Genomic DNA, 11,834 nt, shown 5'->3' with positions numbered 1-11,834 from the left:
AAATTCTTTGTAAAGGTCAACTCGTCAAACTGTCCGTGGGCACTTACCTTGGACGGCTATGACACCCAACTGAACGATTCTGTGCGATGCGCTATTCATTGTCAATTCCTTCCTTTGAAAAGAATTATTATTTGAGCGATACAGTTCGTCTGCGTTTTGCGTGAAGCTATTTAGCTAGATTTATGGGCCATTCTTACGTCACGGCAATCTTGCCTCTTACATGCATTTAGCTCATTCTTCCAAATTTTCGACTATTTTCGGAACTCAAGGAACTTGGGGGATATCAATATTTTCCACGATTGAAGAGATAAGGCCAAATCGAAAAATTCATTTTTTAGATGAAAGTGAACAACTGTATCTCATTATTAACTAAAGGACTCGACATGAAATCAAAAACGAATATCACTTAAAATTCTGTCACCATGGGAAGAAAAGATTACTCTTTTGAACAAAAGCAAGTAATGAAATGAAATAGTTTTATCATTTGTTGCGGTTTAACTAAAAAAGAAACCACTAAAGAGTAATGTAAACTTTCTAATTTTCAATTTTTGAACGAATATAATAACGGCCGTCGAAATCTTTCTTGCACTTTGCCGGTCGTTTTAAATTGAGTTATTGTGTCTTCTATGTCTTTTTTAAAGATCGCACCCCTACATTTTAATATCAGTTATATAAACAAAGTGAAACGGGAAATTTGTCGTCATTTAAATGATGAATGCTGACGGTTTGTTACATTTTTCCATAGGTGTTGAAACGAACGTCGGTCATTTGATGATTTCGCTTAATTATGCTTTGCCTGCCAGACACAGTTATCCACTGGCTCATTCTCCAAACATGTACCAACGCAGTCGCAGCAACTCAAATGAAGTTCTTTCTTCTCCAACAGCGACGCAATCACCCAGTAAGGAACAACAGCATTTTGTTTACAATAATAGTCATATCGAACCCGAGGATGCTTTAATTGACGAACAGTTAGAATACTTAGAAAAAGGCAACAATAATTTGTACTTAAATGGTAATACAACCTTATACCCGCCCTCCACATCCTTTTCTGTTCCTTCAGTGGTTAATGAAACGAAGTCAAAAAGTGTTAATCCCATTAATGGTTTCCAGGCTAACGATCACAAAAAAAAACAAAAATCTTAAAAGCAATCTAAAATGATCAATAATGACAACGTAAGGCACTAAATATTTTTATAAATATATATTTATATGCATATATGCATACGAGAAGTTTTATTTATTTAAAAGAGCTTTGATTTATGTTATTTTCCCTTCTTACTTTCATATGTACAATACCGTGCTTATTTTTACTTCTTTAGAAACAAAAACCGTTTTTTTTGTGAATATAATTTTATGTTTTTTAATAAGATTTTATAGAACATATCTTATTGCTGTAAATATTAGTAATTTATTTAAATCATAAAAAGTTTACAAAAGTCATTACCAATGTTTATGTTAAAACGATGGATTAATAAACATGTCGAGAGCTTATTGGAAAAAAATATTTTATTTAAAAATAAAAATTGGAGATCAGTCACAAAACATTTCTTCAATTTTATATTTAAACTGAACTGAAACATAAATACAAGAATTGTCCCCTAACAATTATTTACGTCTATATACTTTTTCTTTTATATAAACATAAAACCACCACACGTTTTGCTAGTTTTTTTTTTTTTTTTAAGAAAACTGAAAAACAATTCCACTTTTGATGATGTTTAAATGAATCTATTTGATATATCAGTTCGAAATTTTACACGTACTTTTTCCAATTGTTCTACCAATTCGACAATAATAATTCTTAGTGGCGTTTATTTTATAAACACAACGAAACCCGCTGATATGATATAACAATCGAGGATATTTAGCAGCATATAGCACACGGCTCAATTGATATAATAATGATGATTTTCGTCTTATCAGCTATCACTAATGTGGATTGTGAGAAACTGAGCAAGGTTATGCCATCTAATGGTTGGTTTTTGTTCCAATGGATAGATTTGGACACCATTAGCTTTACTTATTGAATTATTTATTTTTTAATTATTAATTTTATTTTATGATTGAAAAAATATATATAAAAAAATAAAATTTTTAAAACATGTTTGCAAATAAAATAGTCTTTAGAACAAATCGTTTTTCGACCTCATTGAAAACCATAAGTTTTAATTGAAAACCTTTACTACTTTAAGAGAAACCCACGCGTTTTGACGGGGAACTGTAGACTTTTACCAGCAAACTATGAACAGATGAATAATTTTGTTCTTCTTCAAGACGAAGGCTTTATGCTATTCGGTACCTCTATTCCCTCTCTATTAGCTGGAGCGTCACTGTTTTTATTCATATTTTAAAGAAAGGTGAACTGTTTAGTGCCAATGTTGTGCTATTTCCATTAAATTTAACTTAACAATCAAATGTTAGTGGTCTCTGCAATATTCCACTGGTCATTTTCGCAAACGGAAGATTTCCACGCCTTTTGGGCCTCGCGGTATTACAGCAGACATCAGATTTATAAAATCCGGTCGACGCGGTCATTACGTGGTGGAGTCCAGAGCAGTTTTTGGACTGTCTTGCATATTCCCCATTGGCAAAACGTTGTATCAACGAATGCAACTGATCGGCAAATATCGTAAAATAATATTCATGTATTGATTTATGTATAGTTGTTAATCTAGTGAAAATTATCATTTCTAAGTGACTTACTTCCCATCTAAATCGGTATCAAAATATGGTTTTGGCTGTTTTTCAAATTCCTTAAAATTTCTACTCTCAAATCCCGTTTTTATATACTCTTCCTTCGAATTTTTCGCAATGTTGTTGTTCTAATATAATTTTCGATAATTTCCTAATAAAGACGAAAATGAATGGCATGGCAAACGTATAAATATGGCACTCGGGTTTTCGGATTTAAAATTTTGTACACTTTCGCTCTTTGCTGTTAAATGATTACCTATTGATTTCCTTTTTCCAAAACTTCCGCTTGATTGGTACCAAAAAGAAGAAATTAGTAACACAAAACATCATCATCATCATCATCATCTTTACAGACTGAAATCATGCATTTACAAATAAGAAGACAAAGGCGAGATTACCAAGAAAACTATGTGAATCTGGGTATCCTTGGCAAGAAATGAAATATATGCAATTCTGAGTAATAAAAATGCACTTACCGCCAATGCTCTTATGTTATTTTATTTTTAAGTTACACTTTTTTATACTTTTTATTTAAACTTTTATTTGTTAAAATTGTTTATTCTTATTCAACTCACACTTGTTTCACTTATTATATTCTTTATATCCTAATAAACAATTTCTTTTTTTGTAAGGTGTTTTAATACAATTAAATTTTACTTTATATTTTTATAAATTTTTGTGGTTTTTTATTAATAGTAATTTGGTTTTTTTTGGGTAATTTTGCAGTTGGAATCAGCTCCTACCAAATTTGTTTTGTTTACACAGAAAGCCGTAGTGGCGTAGAGTAAAAACAAATTTTAATACAGCATTTTTGTAAAAGAAATCGATTGAAAAACACAAAAATGTAGTCTTCAAATAATTAACATTTTAATCAAGGGTGCAATTCGAAAAATAGTCAGTTCGGAAATTTGCAGGGTGTTCTTGAGGAAAATGAAACTATTGATTCTATCAATAGCGCTAATATCACTAATATCATTGTATCTTGAAAACACTGTCTATGGTTTCGACATCGCTTTTTCACGGTAACTTCTTAGTACCTGCACGTAAGAATTTGGAAACGCTGAAAAGTCATCCCATCTCAAGTGCGCTAATCCAAATCTATCTCCTGAACGTTCTGTAGTACTTTTCAGAATTTGCATAGCTCTTTGATCATCTTCAGACATTAATTAAGATGGTAAATGTATCCCCAAATTTCAGCTTTTTACCGCAATTTTTACGTCCGCGAACAACAAATGGCAAACAGACAACCGAACTCGTGGGAAGCTGCGCAGGGCGATATCAACTCGAAATCTTGTGTTGGTCAAAAGCGTTTACAAAGTCAACTTTGCGGCGGCGGCAAATTTAGTACATCGTCATACTTCAGTGGTGGGTATAAAGAACACTCGTAAATGATTTCTAAATTGTTAACGGCATACTACATATCAAAAATTTTTTATCCTAAGTAGAAAACATATACTTCTTGCAATAAGCCCTTCACTGTTTGTATGTATTTTTCTCAGTCTTTATTTTAAAATACCAGAAAGAGTCAGATGGACATATTCATAAGCGTTTAAATAACAAAATTGTTACAATCATTATTATTATGATTTAAATAAATAAAATTTTGAACTAATTTCTGTTGTGTATTTATTTTTTATCACCTATCAGCAAATGAAGGGAAGTACATTAATTTTTCAAAACGTTTGAAACATCCACAAGAAGGCTTTAGAGACACCTTAAAGTATATACATTTTTGATCAGCATCAAAATTCTGAATCGACTTAAACATGTCCGTGTGTCCGTCTGCCCGTCTCTGCAATGCCTGCTGCGAACATTCTCCTGGCAACAAAAATGAAGCTATCGACTTCAAACTTGGCAGAAATATTGGAAATTCTTGTATGCGGGTCGGCATTGAAATTGGGTCGTGGAACAAGCCCACAATTCTAAGTAAACCATTTTCCAAAGGGGAAATGCGCAATACACCCAAACTGCAGCAAATAAACCTATGAAAACGTAAACCTATATTTTATGAGTAAAGGTTTTTGTATGCAAAAAAATAGGAAAAATCGCCCATGCCTTTGAACAGGCTGGTTGTGTGGTTTCCTTCCTGCAAATGTTATGCAGATTCAATTGAATCCGTTCAAAAGCAATTCTTGGTGTTTGCCCTTAGGAATTTGTCTGTTTGCCTCCTCATGAAAATAAGTTGCTTTTGTTATCCACTTGAGAAACGTACATTTATTCTTGGTGTTTCCTTTTCAATTAAGTTAATTAAAGGCACCATCGTGGGCCATAGGCACTTCATTTTCATGAAGCTGAATCAACGTAAATACAATTATGATCAGTTTAACCAGTTTAGAGTTATTTACAGAGACCGAAATGATGTCTATCATTTAACCTCAATTCCGGATTATTTCGAGCCTATCGTATTTAAACCAACTTGAAACCCTAATGTCTCACTATAATTCGCAAATTAACTGGTGTTATTACTGTTATCGTTTTCTTTTGCATGTTTGCAATGGTTTAGAGGTTCACTTGCGCCGGTTCACCTGCGCCGGTTGTGGGCGTAACTCTGTGCTAAATGTGTGCATTCTTTTTTCTATCTTTTTAAGAATTTGTTTATACATGAATTATTATGTAATGGTTGATCTAGTTTTTAATAATAATTAGTGTAAGATTTACTTGTAAGAGTCGATTGAATTCGACTGCTAGTTTATTTTAGTTGAGTTTCATGTGTAAGTAAATAAACAAATAAACACGTTTTTGACTAAAATTCAACAGAGTGAACTCCATACACTTTAGATCAAGCTAAGAATCATTCAGATTTATATGCACTTTGAATTTCGAGAACGACAGCACAACATTCTCGACTTATATCACGATAACGTTTAACTTGCTGAAGTTGGAAAGTTCTACATAATTGGTGTGGAATTGAAATTTTTTATTGAACTGAAAATCCTTATAATAAGTCTAATTCGGACTGAGCTGTTTTGCAAATTTACTTACCAAACATGAACTGCATGTGCTTAAACTGCATTTCGGATTTGCTGAAATGTCCAAAGATTTAGAGGCGTTTTATGTGAAATTTAAAAAATATTGCGAGCTGTTCAATGAGCTTAAGAGTCTAAGGAATTACTACTAAAGGCGGAGGAGTATCCTAGATCATACCTTGCGACTTCGTCGTCAATAACTGTTCATTTGTGAGTAGTGGTGCTCTCGGAAGACCTATCAGACCTTACACCACCGAAAACCAACAATAGCCAAATCCCGACCCAGCCAATTACTTGGATAACCTCGTACGGTGTTATACAAGTACCTATCTGCCAAAATGCAGGAGGTTAATCATAGTAGCCCTACTTCAATGTTTGAAGTTTTGATACAATTCGAACATTTTAATGCTCTACTTATTAAGGAATCGTGGTCATCTGGTAATGTAGTCAGGGAATTCAAGCATGAGAGAAAGTTTGAAAAATTTACATTTTCCTTAAGAAAAAAAAAACATAATAATATAAAATGTAAAAAGAAAACACATAAGTTCTTTGTGAGCATGTTCTTCTTTTCTATGAGTCCGTCAGGTCTGCGCGCCTGCCCGTGTCCACTACAAATTTTTCTCCTGGTAGTGGATAAGCTAAAATAGGTGCAGCATATAACAGCTCTTTCAGCAGCGTGAACGCCTGCTCTTGAGATGGTTTAGTTTGTAGCTTAGCCATTTCGTTTTTTAAGGCTTTTATTTCACTTCTTAAGGCGTCTGCGTCTTCTTCCTTGGCATTTATTCTGGCATCCAACTGGCCTATTGCAATAACAACTTTTCCTTCCAGCACACTACCTTTGCCTATGAATAGCTGGTACACTTCGGCTATATGAGTTTGTAGGACTCCCTGATTTCTCCTGACTTTTCTCGATCTTTTCCGTCGTCCCGTCAATTTTCGGTTCTATTTCTTTTTGTCCTGACTGTATTTGCTGTCATTCCTATTATCGGGTTGGAACTCAAACTTTGTCGACTTTTTACAGAATTTTATGGAGATCGATAAATCATACGGTTTTACGTATGTACATACAATTAAAACAAACAGAAAACAGAGCACAAGAAGAAATGACGATCGCTTCTTTTAAATCAAAAAGTTATTTATGTTTATCTTCTTTTATGTTATGTAATTTGCTATTTTGGTTTATGCCACGCCCTATTTTGTAAGAAATGGAATACAAGCCATAAAGAGCATTTATTTAAAAGTTCAGAGTGTTCTATTAGAGAATCGTAGATAGATAAGTTAACAACAAACTGGGTCCCAATGCAGATTAAAAAACTTGTTGCTTATAATTAAATTGATATCTTTATTTTTGGTTCTAAGACCATATGCTTTTGTTTACGTTTTCCTGTAAAACAATATGGCAGCACGACTATCATTGTCTTTACCACTTGGCTCTCCAAAACGGAAAAGACGTTCATTGTGTCAGCCACTTTAGCCAAGGAATACAGACGCTTATTCTCAGATGTGACCAAATTCAAACGCTTACTCTCAGATGTAACCAAATTATTTTTGAATTACTCTCATATATGACCAAATTGATAGTCGTTTTTTCAATGCAACAGGCGATTTCTTACAAAAACAGACTGACTTTTTCAATTATTCTCAATTGTAAACAAGTAAGGACCATGAAAATAGAAAAATTGCTTTTACGCACGAATTGTGTATAAGACTTAAGCTTGGCTTGCTAAAATTTAGAAAAATTGCAAAGAGCATTGCACAAGTTGACAAAACCATAGGTGTCCAAACGGCTAATGGCAGGAACGTGCTCATATCTGAGAAAGGGAAGGGCTGCTAAACGAATTTTATCGAAGTGTAGGTGATGGTGATATTGAGAATAATTTGCAAAGCAAGCTGTCTGAAAAAAAATTCAGCACTAAGTTCAGCACAAAGTCACTTTGTCTTTAATAGCAAAGTGAGATGCAGTGTATGGAATGTTCAATTCTAGTATGAGAAATTATCGATTTAAGTCCTTCTTAAATGAGGCCATTTACCCAAAGAGGGTGCTTGGCCCGTATAACGTTAGTGATTACTAGAGAGCAATTCCAAAGAGTCCTGCCATTAACGTTAACAAACCACTACAGGTTTGCAGATGGAACAAATGTTAGATTTAGTTCAATAAGGAGAGCTTTTGAGATTTGCGCACCCATAGAATATATTATACTACTAATGCAAAGAGAATCAGAATGGATTCTGATTTTAAAATGAAAACACAAAAAGAACGCACAAAAGTTGAAGACCTTTCAACTATGAGGGTTGTAAGGTGGGTCGAGGCACCTACGGTCATGTATATAAAGCAAAGTGGAAAGAGACTTCGGACGGTGAAGAGCTTTGCTTTGAAGCAAATTGATGGTACCGGTTTGTCTATGTCAGCATGTCGCGAGATTGCTTTACTTCGAGAACTAAAGCGTCAAAATATCATCACAGAGTTTTTCTCTCACATATCGACCGCAAACTATCCTTGCTAATTGATTATGCAGAATATTTTGAGTGTATATGAGCCATCCTATTGGAGGAGAATAAATATTTTCAACATATACATTCTAACAAGTGGTCGCTCATTCACTTCACCTTTAATTCTGGCTCGCTCATTCACTTCTCCTTTAATTTGCCAAAATTCGAAGTTCGCTTGTTTACTTCTCCTTCAATTTGCAAGAATTCAAAAACATTCTTGGAAATTTTTGAATAAAAAAATTTGTTCTTTTCCATTTTAAAGAAGAACTCTTGTGACACTCGCTGTATTTAACATTAATGAAATATCAAATTTCAATTAGAAAACCAATCGATAAGCGATTTCGCTACAAATAGAATATATATTAAATAGATATATTTTGGGATATTTTCAAATATAGACATACCAGCCTAGGCAAATTGCTATCCTCTGATTATGCATCATACTTATAAGGTATTTTTCAGGTTAACGCAATCACAGTAGCTGGCGCCACGTCTTTAACAGCACAATTATTAAATTATTATTGTTCAGAAGCACTGCTCATAATAAACTTTTTTTTCAAAACTGTAAACTGTGTGTTCCGGTGAATGGTTATTATAAGCAAAGTTCAAATCGTTTTTTTTTAAATCAACTTCCAATAATGCGAGCTTCTCTAACGCGTGGTTGTTTAATATAAGGTAAAATGTATTCTCAATTTTGAAAACAGTTTAAAAGGAAAATTTTTAAAATTGAGATAATTTGAAATTTGTAATAAACAGATTGAAGCAGGAAGGAGAAGAAGAAGAGCTGAGATTATGTTTACAAATCGAAGTGTCGAAAGTTTTCATCACTCAGCATTCAAATAGAACTCTTCATCACATCTTTGTTTATTATTTTATTATAATATTATTTCCTCCTTGTCATGTCTGCTGTTAAACAATAAAAGGTGAATACGACCCTTTACGTCCGAAACCCTAAAAGGCTAAATTGCATTAGAAGTCTTCCAAGGTCTCCTTTATTTTCCTTGATCAATTTGCAACTCTGGAAAGGAAGAAAGTACTGTGCTGCTGCTACAGTTAACATTAGAATAATCGCATGGGTCAATATAACCGTTTTGAACCTTTGAAGCTTCATGAAAAATTAAATAATATTTATAAGGAAAGTCAAGCTACTTTTATTTAGATGAAAACACCTCGTTCTCTATTACCCAAATTCATCTGGCATGGTAAGACCAGTTGGCGACTACAATGCTTAATGGTAGAGTAAACTGCTGATCTTTTTAAAAGTCTCTAGTTCTTATTACGCACATGATTTATACTAATAGGCGCTCACAAATTTAATAAAATAAAACAAGTAAGAAAATTATATTCGTTCACAATCGTATCTTTAATACCTATCACCGTTATACAGAAAAAGACAAAAATGTAAAAGAAAGAAATTTTCATGCTCTATAATATGAAGTGGGCGCGACTGATTTTTTCCATTTTTAAATAAAAGTTTGCACCATGTAGCCTTGTGGGCATTGTACGCTTATTCTTTGAAAAGTTTAGGTCAATTTCAAATTCTTTCGCAAACCTGTAGGCGATATAGTCATTTTCGATTCGGGAGAATCTTTACCACAGACACTACACAATTAGGCAGACGGACATACATGATAAACATAACATATTCATTGAAACAGAACAAATTCATTAGCATCATTGTCACTACTTATTAAAGGAAAATATTATTATTATTTTAATTAACTTTGTCATAAAAACAAATTTTAAGACTTAAGTTTTAAACTAAAAGTAATTAAGGCTATCGTGTTTATTGAAAACTCTATCACACTTGAGATTTGAATCGCCAACCGTTGAGTTGTTAGATCTTTGCGTACCACTCCGGTGGCTAACAAAGACAAACTAATAGAAGTGTATCGTTACATTTTATGAATAGTTGCCATAGAACAAAGATGCACTATACCGGTGCGTACTACAAAAATTTCTTTGATATATATATTATAAAGTATAGGCAATTTTAATTATAACCTGTAAACAAATCAAAGGAATTAATAAAGATTTAATGGAGTCAAGATTTAGCTAGATTTGAAAGTTGAAAACTCAAAAATTTCCTTATTGGATATTGTCAGGCAGACAAGACTCTCGCCTACAAGACTCTCTTCACAGATTTTTATAGGATTTATATATCCTTACCTTAACGAGGAATGCTAAAAGAGAGTTGTGTTAAAGAAAATTCGTATATCGGGATATGACAATGCATATTTATTCATACGAACATGCTATGTACACAAGTAGACATACTTAGAAGCATATACATATATACGCACATTTTTGAAATCCACCCCATGCATATAATACGTTACATGAAAGTTATTTACCGATGCTATGCTATGTCGAATATAAAAGTTGAACACGCTGAAGGGAGTGGAGAGGTGGAAAGCTACAGACAAGCTCAAGACAATTCAAAGCAATTTGAATTTCAACAACAAACCGTTTTAAAATCTCAAAATACCTTGCAAAATTCGGCTTTAAATGTTTCAATGATGATTCGTAACATTTCAAAGACAACAATCTGCACTTCTTCCTAATAATTTAATTAATAATGTGGCTTTGATCCTAAATCTTCCTCTCGAAGCCCTTTCCTCTACGATTTTTTTTAATTACAATTATTTTTTTAAATTTTTTTTTAATTAGAAACGTTTTACCTTTTATTACTATTATTATAAAAACTTCAAACCTTCATTACTGAATTATTGCCTTTACTATTTTCATTATTATTTTATTACTAGGACTTTATCATGAATGAAATCAAATTGATATAAATAATAAGGTTGTAGTTAAATTAACATCTAACTTGCACTTAGAAAATATTGATTATTCAATTCCCTTGAGAAAATATCCAATTAAAGAAGTATTAAGTTCAAGTAAAAGATTAGAAAAGTTATTTTCATTTTATATTAAATAAATGTATATAAAAATAAAATATATATAACAGAATGATTGAATGATTGCTTTTGCTTTGAATTTCACATAAAGCATTAGTTTCTACAAACAGCTAATAACCAAACCAATACCGCCTAAAACCTCTTATATCCACACAAATACCGTCTACAAACCTCTTAAATCCACACTATACCGTCTACAAACCTCTTATATCCACACTTGCACGAATTATGATAATTATGCTAAAAATGAAATAGTATTGGAAGTTTAAGGAGAGTTGGAAACAATTTTAGAATACACTCGATCGGCGTAGCTATATGTGATTCCAAAACCTGGTTCTGTAAAATCTTAAATGCTAAATGATTTACATATAGTTATACGATTTATCTATAGTTGCAATATTTATTCAAAATTTTACATTAATTAAATTGTTTTATACATTGACAAAATTAATATAAATAACAAAAGACAGTGTAATAATTTGAAGAGGTGACGCATCCATTACTAAAGACAGCAAACTTTCACGACTCTGGTCACATTTTTCATTTAATTTCATTTAATTTTTGTTTAGTTTCTTGGTAGGCATATTCATCATCATATTCATAACACTATCTTTGGCTTCCAGAAATTTCTGTTGTATGCATTGACGGAGTACAAAGCGCAAAGTTTGTGAGCTAACGTTGACTTGTTGATACTTTTGGACAAATGTTATCATCATCGTTGCTGTGAAGGAATATCGGATTTTCCTTGTACGTCGCTGGA

General features: G+C 32.6%; 1 protein-coding gene across 1 annotated transcript in view; it reads left to right on the top strand.

The window, feature by feature from the left end:
• Nucleotides 1-3,244, top strand: part of LOC119642358 (tudor and KH domain-containing protein homolog) — a 17,510-nt gene extending 14,266 nt beyond the window's left edge. Inside the window, exon 6 of the mRNA XM_038041492.1 lies at nt 746-3,244. Coding sequence (XP_037897420.1) covers nt 746-1,146 — 401 coding nt within the window. The 3' untranslated portion in view covers nt 1,147-3,244. The remainder of the gene's footprint in view (nt 1-745) is intronic.
• The last annotated feature ends 8,590 nt before the right edge of the window (nt 3,245-11,834 follow it).

This window comes from Glossina fuscipes, unplaced genomic scaffold, assembly GCF_014805625.2.
Source record: "Glossina fuscipes isolate IAEA_lab_2018 unplaced genomic scaffold, Yale_Gfus_2 222, whole genome shotgun sequence".
In the NCBI taxonomy this organism is placed as follows: domain Eukaryota; kingdom Metazoa; phylum Arthropoda; class Insecta; order Diptera; family Glossinidae; genus Glossina; species Glossina fuscipes.
This window is presented reverse-complemented; position numbering and strand designations above follow the sequence as displayed.